The sequence below is a fragment of the Talpa occidentalis genome, unplaced genomic scaffold (assembly GCF_014898055.3).
Source record: "Talpa occidentalis isolate TD23 unplaced genomic scaffold, MPIMG_talOcc4v2.1 talOcc4.7, whole genome shotgun sequence".
NCBI lineage: Eukaryota > Metazoa > Chordata > Mammalia > Eulipotyphla > Talpidae > Talpa > Talpa occidentalis.
In genome coordinates this window covers 84,600,406-84,622,326 of record NW_023605083.1, presented here as the reverse complement: position 1 = coordinate 84,622,326, position 21,921 = coordinate 84,600,406, and the positions used below count along the sequence as shown (strand labels likewise).

At 42.6% G+C, this 21,921-nt stretch overlaps 2 protein-coding genes across 2 annotated transcripts in view; both read left to right on the top strand.

Moving 5' to 3' along the window:
- LOC119231464 (sodium-dependent serotonin transporter-like) overlaps positions 1-1,138 on the top strand; it is a 26,142-nt gene extending 25,004 nt beyond the window's left edge. The window contains exon 12 of the mRNA XM_037493202.1: positions 1,020-1,138. Within this exon, the coding sequence (XP_037349099.1) occupies positions 1,020-1,138 (119 nt within the window). The remainder of the gene's footprint in view (positions 1-1,019) is intronic.
- Positions 1,139-5,030: 3,892 nt separating this feature from the next.
- SLC6A4 (solute carrier family 6 member 4) lies at positions 5,031-20,506 on the top strand. Its single transcript, XM_037493721.2, has 13 exons — positions 5,031-5,157; positions 5,995-6,442; positions 8,624-8,758; positions 9,260-9,479; positions 10,222-10,360; positions 10,885-11,019; positions 11,330-11,433; positions 12,763-12,890; positions 12,977-13,089; positions 13,780-13,911; positions 15,187-15,286; positions 17,235-17,335; positions 20,237-20,506. The coding sequence occupies exons 2-13, from the start codon at positions 6,100-6,102 to the stop codon at positions 20,489-20,491; spliced, it is 1,905 nt and encodes a 634-aa protein (XP_037349618.1). The 5' UTR covers positions 5,031-5,157; positions 5,995-6,099; the 3' UTR covers positions 20,492-20,506.
- The last annotated feature ends 1,415 nt before the right edge of the window (positions 20,507-21,921 follow it).

The window sequence follows — 21,921 nt, the reverse complement described above, 5'->3', positions numbered from 1 at the left end:
CATTAAAAAACTTATTTCTGTGGTAGAAAGTACAGCCAAGTTCCCAAACAAGCAACTAACAAATGAATGTTGGCAACACCAACTATTAATGGGTATGCCTGTCGGTACTTGTTTCAAAGTCTAAAAGTGCAACACAGGTTCTTCTTTAATGTTAGACATGATTTTTCCAGTCCATAGTCCATTAAAATTATCCTGTGACAGTCCTCCTTCTTCCCAAAATGCACAGCACATCTTCCTAATGGGTGAGGAGCAAGAAGGGACAGGGCCCCTGAGAATGATACCCTAAGGAAGAGAAAGTAATGCCTCACCTGCCTTAAACCTTCCCACATGACTGCTGTGGTTCCACAGGCCCCACATGTGCCCAGGAAACTAGGATAAACTAGTTTTATCCTAATAGGCCCTCTGTGCTAGGAGCGGTGCACTACAAACACAGGGATGTATAAGTCTCAGGTTAGGGTGGTAAGAGGAAGAAGCTTCATAGAAGAGGTAGATAGAAACTTAAGTCAGCCTCAGAGGATGCAGGATAAGGGATAAAGGGAGAGAAGATGCAGGTGGGCATATCCCGTGGCCCACCTGGCCCTGATAATCTGGGGGCTTGTTTAAAATGCAATGTCTACATGGATCTTTTGAATTAAAACCTCTGGGAAAGGAGCCCAGGAATCTGCTGTTTACAAGATTCCCAGGTGATACCACAGGTCCCAGGTAAAGTCACGGGGTGAGAAGAGTAAGCATGAACCATTGGGACCCCGTGGAAGTGGATGGAAGCCCTAAGATCTGGCTCAAGCTGCCCACTCATGCTGTAGACTACAAATCACTTAGCCTTGTAGGCTTCAGTTTCCCTGAGGGTGTGAAATAGAAAACAGAGTGGGTTGCATATGTGTGGTTGTGTGATGACCATTAACTGTCATTTGTTATGCTTTTCTTGCCCTCATCACAGAGGTAGGCATTTGTCATACTTTAATGTCTACACTAGTCTTTAGGAAGTAAGACTTTTTTAATGGTCTGCTTTTATATTTGAGGAAATGGAAGCTCAAAGAGGTCAAGCAACCTACCTAAAGTAACAGAGTCACTAAGTGGTGGATCTGGGATTTCCATGCTAATCTGTGAGACCGAAAAGTCATGGGTTGTGGACACATAAGAACTGTTAAACAATGGCTTGAGAAGGTAGGCGAGGTGTGGCTGTTCATTTTCTCTAGAGGAGGGTTCCCACACCTATTAATGTCAAATCGTTATTATTTTTTATTTTAAAATCAAATAAATAATCCATTGTACTTCTGCCCAGTCTCTGGAGTGGGCAAAATTTATAATTTCCCGTGGAAAGAAGCTTGGGTGCTATCCTCTTCTAGGCAGGGAAATTTCTGAACAGAGATCCTTCTCCTTTCTCGTAGAACTGACCCAAATGACCCTGAGGATTTTAAGCCGATTTAATTCTCTCCCAAAGAAGTAAAGGTTCTCAAGTAAAGCATTCTTAGGATAAGGAGATGGAATACAGTTTTACCCCTTAAGTCCAAAACCAGATTTTTTTCTACTTCTTCCATTCATATAATGAGGGCTCTTCATTTTGTTGAAAGGTGAGCCAGGAGTCCCTGTGGCTTACAGTCTATGATGCTTCAGCCCAGAGAACTCAACAGTCCCTTTAGCAGATACAAACATGAACAACCACCGTACATTGTGACGACTCTGAGCCATAATCAGCTAAAATCCAAGGGTCTGAGACAAAAGCCAAAAGCTGTGCAATAGCAAGAAAAGGAAGATTTTTTAAAGCCTAAGGGCAACTTTGGAGCTAGAAAAGTGAGATATCTAAACATGCTACATCAAGTCTGCAGCAACCCCAGTTTACATTAGAAAGTGCAGCAGTTCTAAAAAGCAGTACTGGCCTTTCTCTCTGTAAGCATATTTTTCCTACCAGTTTGTCTTCCATTTCAGATATCGACCTTGTTCCATGAATTCTGTGAAGGAAGGACTGCATCTGTCTTGTTTCCAAGAGCCTAGCACATAGTAGGCACATAACACACGGTCACTGCATTTAGCACGTAGTTGCTGAATTAGTGCCGATCCGTGATAGAGGGCCAGGTTCAGTGTTTATGTGTGAGGAGGCGCTGGAGCTTCTTATCATCCTTGCTAGGTGCCTTGGAAACTTAAGGCTCCCTATGACAAGAGAATGCAAATTGCCACTTGGCTATATGACCTGTAATTAATCCTATCTCAGCGGTAAACCCATATTTAATGCTGGTTTTTGTTTGTGTTTGAAAATGGAAATTATGTGTCCTGAGAAATAAACTCACTTTGATCCTGACATGTGAAGTCAAATTATAAAATTTCTATAGTATTTCTACTTGGAATGTGTGGATGGGCTTCAATCAGGCAAATGGAGTATTGGGTATTTCCAAAGGGCTGGGTTGTTTTATGACTAATCACTGTAATTAAATGTTTGTTCAGATTCTGGTTCCCCTGGCTACAGGACAGTGTGTAGAAAGAGGAATGAAGATTTGATCAGGAGAAGTTTAAATAGAAACAGTCCTTTTTACTAGGGGGGAGGTGGAGTGAATGAGCACACTCCCTGGGCTGAGACAAAGCAGGAGGGTGAGCAAGAAGTTGACGATTAGTCTGTTAACTGCACCACCATGCTGCCCATCATGTGTGGAGACGTGAAGGATGAGGCTCCTGCATGTCAGGCTGTTGTCCACAAAAAAGAACTGCATTATGTGGCACCACCCACACAGCCTGTCACCTGCTCAGTCTGGGACATTCACACATTCAAGGTGAAAGAAAGGCATCAAGGGCTTTTCTGGCCATGAGAAACTCAAAGTCTGCCTGCAGGAGGTCACAGACATACTTTTGACCTCATTTGTAATTTTTCTAGCCATCAGGATAAAAATATCTTTACTAAAGCTTTCAAGAGAGATTCTTAGAACCACCCTTCTTAACAACTCTTGCTTTTATATCCCCGGGCCAGCTTGCTGTCAACCATTGTTATCTGCTGGCTGCTCTCAGTAAAAAGAGTTGTTCAGTACACTGTAGAATCTGAAAAATGGAAAAGCAATCTGGGATTCCATGCAGCATCCTGCAGGTAAAAGGGAACCCAGACCTGGGCCACTACATTTTGGCTGCTGTGACTAGTATATGGGAGGCGTTCTCCTCCAACTGGGAGAGTAGACAGTAGGAAAGAAGGAGATGTGCAGTTCCGGCTTATTTGATGGTTTTGAGAGGTGATAACTTACCTCTTTGCACCCCAGGTTCTATGATGAAGGGTAGAGGTACAATAGGAGAACCCCTGAAAGCAGCTTGAAGAAGAGAGAGGGCAACCTGAGGTCAGTGCTCACATGAGGTACACTCTTAGCAGATTTCTTTATGACTTGGGGAATATTTCAGGAAATAAGATTTTTGTAATGGCTCAGAGTAAAAATAGAAAATTGTATATTATTTTTCTAGTAGATGCTCAGTGGAATTGTCAAGAAGGATCAGATGTCCTGGGGGGCTGAACCTCTTAAGCACCCTGAAGAACACACATTATCTCCCAAAAAGTTTGTCAACCCACATGCACTTTCCGTCCTCTGTGCAGGATGCCCCAAGGGAGAAAGTAAATGAAATCTAGGACAAATCACTGCTGCTGTGGCAGAAGGAGCAGACACTAGAAACCAAGCGTAAGTTAGTAACTTACGCTCCTCCCCACCCGCCCAATGCATGCATTGAAGGTGGACAATGTTTCCCTTCCACATGTCATGATGGACAGGCCAGAGAAAGCGCTACTGAGCTTTAATTTAAATGACAGGAAAGTTGCTGCATTAAAGGCAGGAAAAAGTTCCTACGTAAAATTTTGAAGATGGAGAAAAAAAGATCCAGGGGATGGGGGAGCTCAGTTGTAGTCAGGCCCTATCTGTTGGGTGCCATCTGGCCCAACATAGTAAAGCTCTTTATCTCTGCCATCTGGTCTCCAAGTTCTCCAGTGTTTAATTTGGAAAACGTGTCCTTGACATAGGCTAAAGGAAAATACAGACACTTTCTTCAAATAACCAGAGGCTGCGAGTTCAGTATTAATTTAGCTGTGTATTTAAATATATTGACATCTCATCATCTCTCTCTCTCTCTAAAAAAAGAGAAAGGAACTTAAGAAAATTCCCTTGGTCTGGATAATGGTTACTTAGAGTGGATAAGGGAATATGTGGCTATTTAAAAATTCCATCAAGTCTAGCTGAAGTCTCAGAGAAGGGGGGCACAGGGAGAGTCTGGAAAGCAGCAAAAAGAGGAACAGAATGGGGTTTTATCTAGATCATTCTTTGCCAGAAACTTGTACTCTTCTATGAGAAGTATTTGCATCCTTGAGTCTCGGGTAGGGTTGGGGATCAGGACTTCATAGCATGGAACCAAGAACGTCTACCTACCTCCTGATGCATACACTAGCTCTATGGAACTGTTTCCACTCTCATTGCTGTGGGGATTTCTGGCAATAATCAGTTCCTTTAAAATGCTTATTTTCCATCTTATGGGGGAAAAAAAACAAACACAAAACTCTAATTACTTGTATTTCTTGGTGTTCATGTCTAATCCTTGCTGGAGTTATGTACATGGTCATCAGTGTGAATCTACTACTTTGTGTTCTAATTTTTCACTCACTACATTTTTGTCTTCACATTTCCACGTGCAGACAATTAACTTATAGCCACTGAAAGCCCCACATAGGTTGGAGACACACACTACCATTTTTTTAGCCCCAGTTCCTATCTATACTCTGACTATTGAATTTGGAGGGTTAGTGTCAGATCTTTGCAGTTATGAATAGTGACAGCAGGCCACTGCTGGACACCTCTTCCTAGAAAGATATAATGTAATCCCAGCTAAACAGAAACATGTTTCAACTCCCAAACTATTTCAAGAGATTGAATAGTTGAGTCCCAGAAGAAATGAAATTAGCTGGGAGATTTTGTTTTATAACTTGGTAACAGGCCATAGTTTAAAGTCCAAAAGGGCTTGGCTTTCTACCTGTTTGACATCTCAGACCTGGATCTGGAAGCCAAGCTAACTTCCCTGCACCCCAACCCACAGGAGTGATCTGAAGATACCCAGACCCGGCCCAGCCTTCCCCACCGAGAGGCGTGGGGACAGAAAACAGCCACAACGGCATCTGTAACCTCTGTGCTCTTCTCCTTGGCTCTTCTGGTGAGGGTGAGAGGTGACCCTGTGTGCTCACTGTTGCAAAAGAAGGAGCTGGGTAGCCACAGGAGTGGCTGGGAGGGGCAGGAATGAATGAATGGTGAGCAGCAGAACCATTTAGGACTCAGTTGGCATTGCAGAAACATAATAGGAACAAAAAAAGGTGAAGTAAGAATGGACTTGATACAGCCAAAAGCAGCTAGAATATGCCCAAAGGTTCTTAAGATGCAAGGAAAATGAAAAAGTTCACAGCTCAGGAGTTAGGGGATGCCTCACAAAGGGTGGCCTTTTCACTGCTGTCCTTGGCTCCTTTTTTGTTAGGTCATAGCTATTGTTTATAAAAAATATATTTTGAACATTCAGCTTGAATGATGGAGAGGACTGTCCTTATATACATGCAAGCAAAAGTGCTACTTAGTCATTGTTTTCCTAGCACAACATCCAGGACACAGTAAGTGCTTTTTGAAGCTTTATCCAAACAAGTCCTCAGGTTCTTCTGAGGTACTAGTAAGTTCCAGTGTGAAATTCCAGTGCCTTGAAATGAAGTAAATACTTTGCCCTTAAATAGACCCTGTACAAAACCTTGGTAATTTTGCTATTTTTTTGTTTTGTTGTCTTGTTGTTTCTATTGCACATTACTTGTGATTTGATACATTGTATCGGTTCAAAATGTAGTTGATTTTCTAAACTCTGGGAGCAAATAGGATGGCTCACATCTAACAGGTGCATTTATTAACTAATGTAGTTTAAGATGTATGATGAGTTAATACCAAAGGCATTATTTATATTCTCCTTTCAAAGGCACTGTTTATATTCTCCTTTCTCTGTGTGCTTTTCCAACAGAACTCTCAATCCCATTGATATTAAACGGAGGAGAGCCATAGAACCAAGCACCAAGAATTCAGTTCCTCTACAGATGGGCATCATTATCATCTCTTAGCCAGCAGAATGGAGACCATGCCCCTAAATTCCCAGAAGGAGCTGTCAGTGTTTAAGGCTGGAGAAGATTGTCAGGAAAATGGAGTTCTACAGAAGGGTGTCTCTGACTCTGGGGATAAGGCAGAGTCTGGCCACATCTCCAACGGGTACTCAGGGGTTCCGAGCCCCAGTGCAGGAGATGATACTCAGCACACCAGCCTGGCTGCCACCACTGCCCTAGTGGCTGAGGTTCATCAAGGGGAACGGGAGACCTGGGGCAAGAAGGTGGATTTCCTCCTCTCAGTCATTGGCTATGCTGTGGACTTGGGCAATGTCTGGCGCTTTCCCTACATATGTTACCAGAATGGAGGGGGTCAGTATCAAGGTCCTGGAGTTCTGACTCAGGGGTGGTATCTAGATTCTCTTGGGAGCCCAGAGGATAAGTCATATCTTTTCTCCCTTGTTTAACTGCTATGAATCTGGGAACATGATTGCTTAGACTTGTAAGCTAATCTAAAAGACAAATCTCCAGTAAGCCAAAATTTTAAGTTCGCATGTGATGAAGTTCTCTGGGTTTTGAAGCTGAATGACAGCTCTCCAAAACTTGACCTCACAGATTTGTAGTACCATGAGGGTTTCATGTTGAAAGGCCTCCTTCTCATGTCTGCATTATCCAAGCTCTGTCCTCCACTAGCCAGAGGCGAGGAAACAGCTAGTAGCACTGTGCTGATCAACTCCCTCTGGCTGTCAGGGTCTGCTTAGAGGAGTCAGAACAACTTGGAAGGTGGCTCCAGGATCCCAAATTCCTGGGCCTGGCACACAGGGCTTTTAGATCTGTGTGGGAAGTCAGAAAGGGCATCAGTGCAGGTCCACAGCTTTAGGTTACAATCTGGGCATGCTGCAGAGCTGAACTCAGCCACAGCATGACATTAATGGCAACTCCAAACCAAATATGGATATGCCTTGTATCTCCAACCAGGGTGTTAGATTTTTGAGATCAGAGATTATTGCTTGATCCTCCTTCTACCCCTAATGCCTCTAGAGCAGTTCACTTGTAGATTATCAAAAATAGTAGCTGACTGCAGGCATTTAAGGGATCCCCAGGGAGAGTAGAGCCAGGGACTGAGTCAGTAGTAGTCAATAGCTCTGTGTTGACTTTGAATTTGCTATCAGAATAGAAGGACAAGAAATGGGAATCAAAGCAGTCAATATTCATTTTAACAGCTCTGACAACAGATCTGGGAGGGCAGCTAAAATGAGGTTTGGGGGGATATTCCATTTATTGTCACCCTCATTTCTTTCATGATCTGACACAGAATTGCCTGAATTTGCTACATTGTTTAAGGACTCTGCTCCATGCAGTTGGCAGTGTGAGGGGATGGGAGGGGTGGGGAGGTGGTATGGCAGTGAAGCACAGAACTCCTGCTTGAAAGGAGCAGAAATTGGAATCACCTTATCTCCAGCTTGGAAGGACTCACCTTTAGCCAGAGCTGCATAAAAGGCTCTGGGTCAAAGGTGAAATTTCTCCTATTAATTCCCTACTATAAAGACAATTAAGCAAACCCTTTGGACAAATACACCATGAAAACACAACATGGTTTTTATTCTTGAGCCATATTTACCCTCGTGATTATAAATTAGGTGGGATCTTCCTAGTTGCACTGACTTCATGTGTCTAGGTTCAAAGCACTTTATGGGAGGGAAAGTTACCAGTGAAAATCACAGCTAGTGCACCTTTTGGGTTAAAACTCAGGCTGTAAGTAATTCTTAACTTTACATTCCCATATTCAGCCTCAGTCACAAGCGCTAAGAGACTCCAGCATCTCCACTTACCTGTGCTTTCTCATTCTGTAACTAGCTACCTTTTCCAGCCGCAGCTACAAAGGTGGCTTGCAAGGGAGGATTCTCTGGCTTAGTGGAATTTTGGAAAATAGTCAAATAGCAAATAATTAAGTGTCTAGAGCCAGGGATAATACAGGTGACCAAAGATACTAATTCAGTGACTCACAGATTGTCATGGGAGATCTGTTCTAAGATCTCAAATGCTGGTCCATGCATTGGTTGCATTAGAATCACCCGGGGAGCTTAAAATTTTTGTTTTATAACCATACCTGGAGCATCTGCTTTAGGAGGTCTGGGAGAAGTTTTTGTTTTGTTTTTTTTTTTTTTTTTAAGCTCACCAGAGATTATAATGATTGGGTTTAGGAAACCTAGCTCTCTGCAGTCCTGTCATTTTATAGGAAAGGAAAGGAGACAGAGTCCTTCGAGCATTTACAAGTGGCTGTCCTTATAACTCACAAACCCAGTTTTCCTTCTGCTCATTCTCTGCCTCTTCCATACCTTGCTTTCACTGTGGCACTCTGGCTACTACTACTACTTCTGGCAAAGCTCTAAGATCAGAGGACCACAGTGTGAGGTCCCTCAGCACAGGATGGCTCTGTGACATTCATGTACAGATGGCTTTGGTTCTTGGTGTAACTCCTGGTGTCCAGATCAGTTGAACTGTCCTGGGGCAGATGTGGCAGGGACTGAAATTGTCTTTTATCTGCCTCAGGGGCATTCCTCCTCCCCTACACCATCATGGCCATTTTTGGAGGGATCCCACTCTTCTACATGGAGCTTGCACTAGGCCAATACCACCGGAATGGATGCATTTCAATATGGAGGAAAATCTGCCCAATTTTCAAAGGTAACTGAAAGGTTTGGGTGAGTGGTTGAGTAGGTCCTTCAAGGAAGTAGTGATTTACAATGAGTGGGATCTGGGGGGCCTTCTTCTGGATTCAGTTAGGCCTTAGGTACCCCTGGGTGATAGCTTGAGTAAGATTTTGACTGCTCAGTGGTATAAAATCATTAAAGGGAAATAATAAATGGCAAACTAGAAGTAAACTATAGTAAATAAGAAGAAAACTAAAGAATCAACAAGCACACATTTTCTAAAACATAACCTTGCAAATTCATATAAGGAATCTACCACATTACCACTTTCCCACTATCTGTCAGGTTACCACTATCTACCACTATCCCACTATCTACCACTTTCCCACTATATGTCTTTTGGGAATGACATGATTGGTAGTACCAACCTTTACTCCTCACCTGGGCTATAGTTCCCTCTACTGCCCTGTATTTTCAGTCTTTCACTGCTGGTCTGCTCTTTAACTTTGGCCTCACTTTACCCTTTCTCTCCCAGGTATTGGTTATGCCATCTGCATCATTGCCTTTTACATTGCCTCCTACTACAATACCATCATGGCCTGGGCACTCTACTACCTCATCTCCTCCTTCACGGACCAGCTGCCCTGGACCAGCTGCAAGAACTCTTGGAACACGGGCAACTGCACGAACTACTTCTCTGAGGACAACGTCACTTGGACATTCCATTCCACGTCCCCTGCTGAAGAATTTTACACGTAAGTGCATGTAAGTGAGGGCGTGGCCAGTGTGGGCCAGTCCACACCCCTGAGGTTTGACTTCTTAGGAGAGAAGAAGAAGGGAGCAGAGGTTCTTTACAGGTTTCTGAGAGATAAGGTATCAGGAATGGGGGAGTAAATGTGAGCGATGAGTGGCAGGGCCAGCTCCATGCTGTATTTGGAGTTGGGAGATTCTACCCTGAGAGCTCTGCAATCTGTCTCTTCTGTGCTGTTGTTCTTTCTGATGTGCTATGCCAGGCTGCCCCAGGCCTACTGCTACCCTCACATTCCAAAATTATTCCCCTGAATCAAAACCACCCTTCTTTCTGGGGCTTCTTACCAGTTGTCATGGAAGCAAAGCATCCTAGTACTTCAATAGTCTGAAACTATTCAAGTAATTTCCAGTGTCACATGTCCACTGCGTAAATGGGATCTATCCTTTGGAAGAAGATGCTCAGATTGGGTAGCATTCTTTAATGCTGGAATTTCAGGTCTTGGCAGTTCAGAGAGGAGAAGGGGCCCATTACCTACACATATCAATTCTCGTGAACCCAGAACCCACCTGAATGTGTTACTGGCTCCTTTAGGATGAGCAAAGCCAATCTCAGCTCTTCCCAAGACTCAGTGACCACTTATGAGTGCAGTGTCCACTTTTTCCCTTGGCATCCTCTGAGAGGTATCACATATTGCATGCTCAGATTACTTTTCAGACCATCTCATAGGTCTTTCTTGTCCACTGCAGGCGTCATGTCCTACAGATCCACCGATCTAAGGGGCTACAGGACCTGGGGGGCATCAGCTGGCAGCTCGCCCTCTGCATCATGCTGATTTTTACTGTTATCTACTTCAGCATCTGGAAAGGTGTCAAAACATCTGGCAAGGTGAGGACTGGCTGCTGATTCAGGCCTGCAAAGGACCCCAGAGGTTCTCAAATTCAGAACCCAGCAGCCTAGACAGCCACAGACAGGGAAACATTTTTTTCTTCAACACCAAGCACATTCATGATGCCCAATCTTGCTTCACCAAATCTGTTAGAAAATTCTACAAATGGGACAATCCCAAGAACTCTTATAAGATTTTTCACCAAAATTCTCTTAATCCACTGTAGTATGACAATAGGGACAATATTTTGTTGAAATACCATCATAAACCATGTTCAGTACTTTATATATATGGCTACTCCATAATCTACTGCTAGATATTTTCCCCATTTCACAAAAGCAGAGTGAATATTAGGGATAGCACAGGCAAGCAGTGAGTCAGATCCTTGTCTGATTCTAAAGGCTCTGATCTTTCTGCCATACCACATTGGCCCTAAAATTACAGGAATTAAAGAGGTAGACTTTCTTTCTTGAGGTCTTCAAGAAACACAATGGTAACCTGTTTCCACTCTCCTTCCTTACAGGTGGTATGGGTGACAGCCACCTTCCCTTACATCATCCTTTCTATCTTGCTGGTGAGGGGGGCTACTCTGCCTGGAGCCTGGAGGGGTGTTCTCTTCTATTTGAAACCCAACTGGCAGAAACTTCTGGAGACAGGGGTAAGATAATGTGGAAAACACATACACCTATTTCTCACTGAAGCTAGTCCTCCAAATAAAACAGTAGGGACTACTGAAATTGACTTCAGTAGTTAAGTCTGCAGTGATAACCAGAAGTACAAGCATGAAAAGCACAGCTGAAGCTACTGGATGTGTTCATGCCAAATGACGGGAAGAAAAAAATCACATTTGTTTGCACTTGATAACAAGAGCCTGGAATGACATAGTTTTTCACTTCTTCACATAGCCACATAAAGTCACTGGTCTTGCTGTTACCTGGTGTCCACTCTCATCCTTACCTCTGTTCCAGGTGTGGGTGGATGCTGCTGCTCAGATCTTCTTCTCTCTCGGTCCTGGCTTTGGAGTCCTACTGGCTTTTGCTAGCTACAACAAATTCAATAACAACTGTTACCAGTGAGTTTCTGGGGCCCCCTCAAGCAAGTTTGAAAGTGGGGTAAAGTTGAACAAATGACCTCTAACCTGATCAGCTCAGGTCATGGTAGACACAGACCCTGACCATTCACCCATACCTAAGCCAGTAGCTGAGAGAAAACCAGTCATGTCTGTTTTGTCTCTACATATAAAAGAAAAACAAACTAATACATTCCAAAGCAGGTTTACAAAAATTGCAACATACATTAAATGTTTAAATCTGACTTGTTAGTGTATGTAACAATAAAATTATAATATGCTTATTTGCATGCACATACACTGACACCCAAAGTATAATGATTGAGCTATTTAGACAATGCAAGAACGCCATTATTTCTGTGGCAAAATCTTATTTCAGAAATTTTGATGAAGCCCTCCAAAAAAAAAAAACAAAAAAGAAATTTTGATGAAACAAAATTGTACAAATTATGTTTTACCAATTATGATTTAAATATCACTCATCTTTAGAGTTAACTTTTGCTTTAATGTTTATTATTCATGGCAATTTCCAGTGATCTAATTGTGCTATTTATAAGATTATATATTTTTTAATTAAGTAACATGTCCTTGTATTTGGGACCCCAATCTGAAGTTATAGGATGAGGTCTTCTTTTAAAAGTATCATGATATCGGGCCTCCCCAGTGGCGCAGCAGTTGAGCTCTGGGTTGCGAAGCTGCCCGCAGCCTCTGCAGCACCAGTTCGATCCCTGGCTGCCAGGGAGGATCCCACATGGTGCGCAGACCTCTTCTTCAGTGCCCGCTGCTCCCCTCAGCAGTGTACTTTGGTCCTTCTGCCTGTTCTGCTCCCTGCTCTGGCTCTGGTGAATTCTCTCACCCTCCTGCACTTCTGACTATACCCAGTGCTTGTATAAATAAATAAATAAATCTTAAAAAAAAAAGTATCTCTGTGGTGGTCTTGTAATGCCATTTGTAGATGTCAAAATTCTAAATCTGTAGACTTCACAAATGTGAACCCAAGTTGCCCTCCTAGTCCCCACTCCAACCCAGGTCCTGCTTCAGAATCACCTTGTTTGAAATCAAGAGGTCTATGCTCTGTTGCTTGGAAACACCACCATCTCTTTAAAACAACTCTTGACCTATTGTTCTCCTGATGCCGTGCATGGTGGTAACTATAGCTTGTACTTCAAGCTTGATACAATCAACCTAAGCTACAAGTAGTGGGAGAAGGGGAGGGGATAGGATTGAAATCTCTTTGAGCTCAACCTGCTCACCCTTGCCACATTTAGAGACAGATGCTTATTAGATTCTGACCTCAGAAATGTCTCAACCTCTCTGGGTTTTCTGCTCCAGAGACGCCCTGGTGACCAGTGTGGTGAACTGCATGACAAGCTTCGTTTCAGGATTCGTCATCTTCACTGTGCTTGGGTATATGGCTGAGATGAGGAATGAAGATGTGTCTGAGGTAGCAAAAGATGCAGGTAGGACTTCAGGTTCTGTTTTCCTTTAAGAAATCTTCGTAGGACAGGTTTCAGAGACCACCAACTTATTTCCTCTTCTGTTGTAGGCCCCAGCCTCCTCTTCATCACATATGCAGAAGCAATAGCCAACATGCCAGCATCCACATTCTTTGCCATCATCTTCTTCCTGATGTTAATCACACTCGGCTTGGACAGCACAGTGAGTGAATGGGGAAGAAAATCCAGCTCTGGAAGAAAAGAAGAGAAAGAGGAAAGGGAGGAAGGGGAGGAAGTAGAGAAAGAGGTAGAAAGGGAGAAGGGGAAACTAAAACTGTGCCTTCCCATCCTGGCTATCCAGGTGGTGGTGGCTGCTTCTGGTGCTCTCCCAGACTCTTGCTTACTTCTCAGTGATGGTACTCAATACCCTTAGTACATTAGAGTCATTACTAGGATAATGAGGGTAAAGTGCCCGATATAGGCCAGGAGGTCAGCATTTGTGAACTTTTATTATTGTGCACTGCCCCTTGACCAGATGGCAGCACCTGAAAGCCAGGGCAAGGTAACGCTGGTGTCTCAGTCCCCTGCTATCCAGCATTCAGCTCATGATCTTGTGCTCATTAGAATGGAATGAGTCTCAGCTTTGAGCTGGCCTTTGTGGTAGTCTCCCCAAGAGACCTCATATAAAGAAGTCCTGTTCACGTGCTACATTTTCTTATCTGGATGTATTAGTGAGGGGTTCTCACTGACATTGTAAAAGAGGGAAATATATTTCCAGTGAGGACTGACAAGTATGGGCAAATGGTCATGATCACCTTACTTTGTCACTTGGTAATATTAACTTTCTCCTGCTTCACTGTCCTAGAAGGTAACAGATTTGTCCCAAAGCTTCCAATGTGACTGTATCTCTCAGTTTGCAGGCTTGGAGGGTGTCATCACAGCTGTGCTGGATGAATTTCCACATGTCTGGTCCAAGCGCCGGGAGTGGCTTGTGCTTGGTGTGGTCATCACCTGTTTCTGTGGATCCCTGATCACCCTGACTTTTGTGAGTAACACAACCCATAGCTCTGAGTCAGCCTCCCTTAGGGTCTCTCCCCTAGAGCAGAACACTATAAGAAGCTATTCCTTTCCTTCCATCGTGCATGGTGGCCCAGCTTTAGGGCTAAAGGAAGAGGGGTTGTCACAGCTATTAAAAAGTTCTGTCATCAAGGATAAGAAGAAATGTTTCCATTAGCTTCTATTGTTATACAGAGTCGCTTGGCATGTTATAGTAGATCCAACTAGATTTTAGGCTTGGCAGAACATCTGGAGAAAAACTACCACTTACTTTTTTGTAGTGCCGGAAAGGCATGGAGCAGTTTCTCTATGATCCGGGCATACGGGTAAAGGAGATTCCTGGAGCCCTCAGTGGCTCGCTCAGGCTTTTATTGAGCTTTTTACATCATTTGTAATGTGGCAACCAGGTACATGGCAGGCAGGGGGTTCAGGGGGGCCGGGAGGCTGGCAGGCCTCCCAGCCCCCAGTGAGTCCTCACTCTTTCTAGGCTCTCTGGTATTCTTTGTGGTGTCCCCGCTGTCTCTGCTTCCGCTACCATGCCCTCTGCTTCTTTGCTGCTTCTACCACCATTGGCATCCCCATGATGCCGCCCTTATAAGCCCAGTCTTTCAGCCCAGGTGCGCCCACTTATACATGCCCACACCCTACTCCAGGTGTCTGGCATCAGGCACGTGTGCAAGCTCACAGGTGTCTATCATTAATACTGTAAAATGTGCATCAGGTGGTACCCATAGGCATCCAGGGCTTGTATGCTCTACTCAAGGCAGATTTTGCACACGTGCATCTTCACACCATTGCCCAGTCTGTTGGGACAGAGGCTTTAAACTACAACCAACATGTTCAATGCATCTAAAGTTGTGGACTCTTCAAGATTCAGTTTTTAGGAACCAGGATTCTTCAGAGTAAAGCACACAGTAGGTGTCAGATAAATTGAAAAAAGTTGAAAATAGATCTGGAAGTTCTTTTGAGTTTGTCTCTTAGAGCTTAGCAGGGAAATGAAACAAGAGCGTGCTATAGGGAGCAGGAGGAGCCCACTGATGGGATGAGATCTGGCCCACACTGTGAAGGCCAAACAGATAGGCTTTGGGATACTTGTATTAGGTCCAAGTTGAGGATTTTCCAGAATTATGCTAAGAAGCTAAAAACAAAACAAAACAAAACAAAAAAAACAGCAGCAGCAACAGCAGCTTTTTAGGCCCATATAGTAAAGCGGGGAGAGTGCCTCAGAGAACCCTGTTAACCAGGTTCATGATCTCCTTTCTAGGGAGGGGCCTACGTGGTGAAGCTACTGGAGGAATATGCCACAGGGCCTGCCGTGCTCACTGTTGCACTGATAGAAGCAGTTGCTGTGTATTGGTTCTATGGTAAGATGCTTCCTTCTGCTAGTCACAATTGTTTTTACACCAACGTACAGTCACCAGATCAGAGACTGACTGCATCAAAGAAAGGCCGGGCAGTGGATGTCACCTCCTGGTGGATTTGTAAAATAATCTCAATTGAATGCTTTCTTCAGAAACGTCATCAGGGCCTCCCTGGTGGTACAAGGGGTTAAGTCTCAGCACTATCAAGCTATTAACAGCCACTGTAGCATGAGTTCAAACCCCAGCCAGGGAGCTACCCACATGGTGCAGCAGACCTCTCCTGTCTCACTCGTACTCCCCTCAGCAGTGTATTTCAGTAGATCCACCTGTTCTGCTCCCCACTCTATCTCTGGTGAATCCTCTGGGATAGGTGAATCGCTGCTCCCCAAACCCCTGGACTACACCCCAGCTCTTCTATGCATAAATAAATAAAAAATTAAAAATAAATAAATAAATGTTTACCCAATGGCAACAGGCTGAAGTGGTCACACAGCTCATCCACAGTGGATGCATAAGATTGGCTCAAAGAATTGCAGGGAAAACAAAGAATTAGTGTACAGGGAATGTATTTACAACATATACAATATACTACTGTTATAAAGAGTGGCTCCAAATTTTAAGTTTCACAAGCAAGTGCTCCCTCCAGTGCCTTGAGAGCAAGTTTAGGAGCTTATTTTCTAGGGTAGAGGCAAGAATGTTCCTATTTGGATTATCTGTCCTGGTAACCCTCCCTCCCCCCATTCTCTCTCCTCTGATCCTGGAGTGGACTCTGATAAGAGTGAAATCATCTGGAGTGCAGAGTGAGCTGACTTGGGCCCACTGGCAGGTGTCCCAAGAGCCCTTGGACAGGGATTGGGAGGGTACAGCCAATCAAAGACCAAGGTTCAGATATATCTCCCTCCGTATTAAAAATCAAGAAGTGATAATTTCATTCTGAAAATGTATTTTTCTAATTTCTATGAAAATGAGATAGTTTGTCATTACAGATAATATGAAGAAGGGGACATGTATTATGAGTTGCAGATGGGCCTGTTTTGTTTTGCTTAGGAAACCTGTTTTTTTTTTTTTTTTTTAAGAAAGTCCTCTCTACTTCCTCAAGAACTCAGAGGACAAAGTTCAAAGTTTGTGAATGCTCTAGACCTTTCTGTGGTATTACTGGGAGCTCTTGGAAGCACCCATAGAACAGCACCCTCCCTTCCCCTTCTCAATTTCTCAGTAATTTCTCTGTTACTTTTTATAGAACCTTGATTTTTTTTTAAATTCTTTTTTTTTTTTAAGATTTATTTATTTATTTATACAAGCACTGGGTACAGTCAGAAGCGCAAGAGGGTGAGAGAATTCATCAGAGCCAGAGCGGGGAACAGAACAGGCAGAAGGACCGAAGTACACTTCTGAGGGGAGCAGCGGGCACGGCAGGAGAGGTCTGCGTGCCATGTGGGACCCTCGCACCGCTGGGGATTGAACCGGTGCTGCAGAGGCTGCGGGGAGCTTCATAGCCCAGTGCTCAACCGCTGCGCCACTGGGGAGGCCCTAGAACCTTGATTTTAATCTGACATATGAGTAGGCAATATTGTGGTTAAAATTTTCTCTTGAACGTTTCCAGTATATGGTCAGTGTCAGTCTCTGTCAGGTGGGTGTGCCATCCCTAGACAAAATTCAGCTTTCCTTCCTATAGTAGCAATAAAATGAAATACATAGTGGGCTTAGAAAGATGGTGTGGGCACCAGCAGGGAGCATTAGGTTCCCTCCCACATGTCCACCAGTCCCCCCTCTCTGTAGAAAAAGAGCATTGCTTGCTACAAAATGCAGTTCTGTGACAAGTATCCCAGATTCAAATCAATTTGGTGCCCCTGAGCCCAAATTCCAGAGCTTCTATCTCTTTGAGAATTAATGGGTAGAAAGACTGCCCTTGCCCTCTCAGTCAATCTCTTTCTCTTTTGGATGATTTTAGGCATCACTCAGTTCTGCAGTGATGTAAAGGAAATGCTTGGCTTCAGCCCTGGATGGTTTTGGAGGATCTGCTGGGTAGCCATCAGCCCTCTCTTTCTCCTGGTGAGTTATCATTTCCCTTCCTCTCACTCTGAAGAAATGATCACCCTCAAACACTAATAAATTTTGTTATGTGTAACAAGTGTGTGTGCGCGCGCGTGTGTGTATGTGTGTGTGTGACATACATATATAATTAGCCCACCCAGTTAGTTGCAGTTTATTAGTAGTATCTGGGCTGTCCATTTTATCTCAGGACATCTCTGCCTTTGGCATACAACCATGCTCTCCCCCTCTTTCAAAACAGCCTTTTCTGTATTGTTTTGACTTTCTCCAGGAAGTAATTTCTTGACATAACTTATCAGATGGACATGTTTTTTCTTTATTGCCTCTGAAGTGCTGCATGTCTCCCTATCCCAGAATTCCTCCTTGACTTTCGTTCCCCTGAGCCCCAGAAACTTCCAAAACTAAAGCCAACTCTTGCCCCATGCAGCAAATATTCCCAGGGTTTAGTGGATCAGGCATGTGCTCTGGGCTCCATCATTTCCTTAGATCTTGGCCTGGTAGTTCTTAATTATCTTACCAGCTCACTGGTGTTTTTGGTTAAAAACATATATATTTTTTCAAATCCAGAATTTTTAGTTGTTTTCAGTAGGATAGTTGGTCTGAATTACCTAGTCTGTCATTACTAGAAGCAGAAGTCCTGACATAAGTGGGTTATTAATTTATGTTATTACCAGTGCTGCTAGATAATCTACTTAAATCCTTTCATTGTTCTTCAAAGGAAGAAGAGACATTGGATTAGTTCCTTGAGGGCAGAAGTCATGTTTTGTTTGTTTACTTTAGTTATCCTGACACTGAGGGAATGATGTCCAGGGCTGAGACTTGGATAAGGCAAGTGAGGTACTTACCACAGATATAAAATTTAAGAGGGCACCAAGAAACTCAGAAGTCTAAAATTATTTTAACGTTTTAAAATGCATTACTTTTAATGTATTTACTAATTTTTTAAAGACACAAATTAATGCATAAAATCCCCTATCAACCAAATACCAACTTTTTAAATAAATAGGATCTGACCCTGTATTTACCTGTTTTACCTCATTTGCCTCACTCTAATCTGGCCATCAGGCCTTGTTTTTTAAAATATTGCACTAAAGTGTTATTTATCTTGATTATTGACATTTTGACTACTTTAAGTGTGGTACCTCCTTAAATGAGTGCCTCACATGCTTCAGCCCAGTCCTGGCCTCAGGATTTTAGTATTTTCATTTCCGTGAACTTCTAGCTGACTAGGTCAATTCTTGGTGTACAGCAGATGACTTGCTGCGTCCCGCAAAACTCATGCACAGATTTGGTGGGTTCAGGTACATTATTCATAATTCCTGCGATGTTTGCTTTACTCATTTCCTCTAAAGACAAATGCTCTAGTGCCCTATTCAGAAGGGACAAATCTGTCTTCCACTTCTGGGATTACTTAACAGATACCCTACTCTGGGCTTTTTAAGGCTGCTTTAGGTAAATGAGTAGCTTACTAAAAATACAATTTTTTACTAAAACCAAGTTAGAAAAAAAAGAAAATAATGCATATGAGCAAGGAGAGGCTGGGCATGTGAATTAACACTTACTCATCATAATAGGAGCTTGAGGTCACTCTGAACTGCTTTGGATTTCCCACACCTGATATTAAAATGAGATGAATTACAATAGGGTGGCTCCTAACCAGACCACTCCTTTCTCTTATCCAAAACTACCTCAGTGACTGAGTCTGGGGGTGAGGAGAGTAAGTTCAGAGAAAGGTTTTTGATTGACCCAGCTCCTGCTTTAAAAGGTTCCTTCTGGACTGAGGCTAACACTATTCAGAAAATGGATGTGTGTTTAACAATTTCCCATTTTACTACCTGCAGACAAAGAAAAAAAAGATATAAATAGATGTTTAACCACATAAATAATTTATATTACTGTCTTCTTTATGACTATGAAATAATAAAATTAAATTAAATCAAGAGCAATAACGATTAAGGCACAGTGGTTACTAGGCAAAAACTGATATTTATGCTCTCTCTCTGGAAACCAAACTGAAATAAGAAAATTCACAAACTGAATGTTGGGAGCACACCATGAATTTTTTTGGTCAAATATTTCAAATAAAAGGTGTATTATGCTGCTTTTTTCCCCAGTTATTCCTCTCACTGGGTCTACTGCTGGCAATCAGTAATTAATTCATTGTTGGGAGGTCTCAAGTAGAATCATCCATGTTGAATACCCAGGTTAAGGAACTTAATGTCAAAAATTTCAAATAAAAGGTGTATTATGCTGCTTTCCCCCCCCAGTTATTCCTCTCACTGGGAGGGTCTACTGCTGGCAATCAGTAATTAATTAATTGTTGGGAGGTCTCAAGTAGAATCATCCATGTTGAATACCCAGGTTAAGGAACTTAATGCAGAAAGCAGAAAGTTCAAAAACGGGGAGTGAAGAAACATGTATCCAGGGTTATCCAGGGGTCTGAGTACTCTCCAGACCCCTTATTATCTATCCTGCCCAGAATATCTTTCATCTGACCAAAAACATCTCTCCTGACCAGAGTACCTTCCATCTGACCAAAACCAATCATAGCCAAGGAAATGCAGAGAAATATGAAGCCTAACGACTGGGAAAGGCCTTGGAAAGGTCACCCCATTTATTACTTCTAGGGGAAACCACTCCTAATAGATGCCAGCCTCTCCTCTTTTGCCCTGAAGGGGATGCTGTCACGTCCCTAAATAATTTTCTGAGGCCCTGGCATCCCCTGTAGGGGTAGATATAATGGTAGGGAGGAAAAATCAAGATACATACATGGTTGTTTCATTGTTGCAATTCAGATATAAAAAGAAGATACTGTGTCTGAATTCATCTTAGGATATGGTGTTAAAACTGTATCTACTCAAATATTAAGATTTTTAATGTTTCTTGAAATTTCTGTTTTAGTTCATCATTTGCAGTTTTTTGATGAGCCCACCACAGCTACGGCTTTTCCAATATAACTATCCTCACTGGAGTATTGTCCTGGGTTACTGTATAGGAACCTCATCTTTCATCTGCATCCCCACATACATAACTTATCGACTGATCATAACTCCAGGGACATTTAAGGAGGTATGTGCTAGTATGGAGGTATGTTTTCAGACTGATAGTTGTTTGGGAAGAAGTTTCCATTGTTATGCTCTATTCAAAAAGGATTAAGTCTACCACATGAAATTCACCAGGAGTCTTTCAACCTTACATATATTCTTACACTGTGGTGCAGATCTGTAGTGGCTGCCACTGTCATTTTAAGGCATTTCCAATAGACCTCAAATACAGTGGTGAAAACCTGAGCTGGACATTTGGTGCACCACAGCACACAGCTTGGGTGTGTATAGTATTCCAAATTAATCAGATAATTACCTAGCCTCTTGCATGCCACTGGGCAGGGACATCAATCTGTAATGTCTGAGCAATACCCAAATTTTGATTTAAGTGGAGATTATGGTAGAAAATGTCCATCATCATTTTTCTAACAGCAATGTGACAAATGCTATTTTGAAAAAAAAAGGATGTTGCAATGGTATCATAGTTTTAGCTCAAGCCATTGATTTTTTTTTTTGGTCACTGTGGCAAGATTCATTTTAGTAATGAATAATGTGCTGTGTAAGTTTCAATAACAGAAATTTATAATTTGTATGATTGCATACTTTTCAAAGCATCTTCATGTAGATTATCTTATTTTGTTATCAAAATATATTGTGAAGTAGATGAGCAGAAATTATTAGCAAAGATACTGAAGGTTGAAATAATCCTGCTCAAAATTTCCTTTTATCAGTGACTTGTACAAGGACACAGAGTGCAGGGAGGCTCAGAATCCAGATCTTCTGATTCAGTCACTTGATGTACAATCTCAGAGTTCTAGTTCAATGCTCTTTTCACTTTTAGATGCACCTTCACTTTTGTCCTCGGGGTATTAATAGCTTGTAATGTAGAAACTGGCACTAGGGATTTGGGAAAACTGAGTTGCCATTTTTTTTATCTGGTGCTGCCAAAATTAGTAACTTAGGCCACCAGGATTCCCATAACATTATACTTCACATTACCAGAATTTAAAATGCTTGAGTTTTTATTTTTTTGGTTGATTTATTCCCATAGTAAGAAGGTTACTGTGTAAGATGAGCTTGAAGATACTACTTACCAAGTCTGTAGTTGGGTGCTTTCACTGGGGACAATCTCAAAGGTAAAGAGTGGTATTTGGAGAAACTAGAAGGGACTGTAATCAACAGTGACCTCAGAACTGGGGTGGACTACTCAATGAGCTCTTAGAATCAAAACTAAAACATGAGACTAATCCCCTAAAATATTCCACAATAAACATGAAACAAGAGAACATGAGGCAATTATACACTAGCTCTGAGAACAACTGAGTGCCATTCTTAGGTGAGTAGAACTTTGTAAGGAGCTACTAATTTCCTACACTCAAATCATTTCTATCACAGCTTATGCCTCCCAAAGTGGCTTGGACACCATCACTCAGACCAAGAAACACTGAATTTGTTCCTTCAGGTTGTACTTTACAGCAATTGTGATAGTTCACTGGCTCTGTTAATTCAAGATCAGAGGCCAAGGCCAAGAACTTATCTAGG

Excerpts from the sequence above, each read along its gene's own strand:
- SLC6A4 (XM_037493721.2), top strand. The coding sequence starts at position 6,100 with ATGGAGACCATGCCCCTAAATTCCCAGAAGGAGCTGTCAGTGTTTAAG. Across the intron at positions 11,434-12,762 it reads TTCAATAACAACTGTTACCA|AGACGCCCTGGTGACCAGTG; the intron begins GTGAGTTTCTGG and ends TTTCTGCTCCAG. Across the intron at positions 15,287-17,234 it reads TGCTGTGTATTGGTTCTATG|GCATCACTCAGTTCTGCAGT; the intron begins GTAAGATGCTTC and ends GGATGATTTTAG.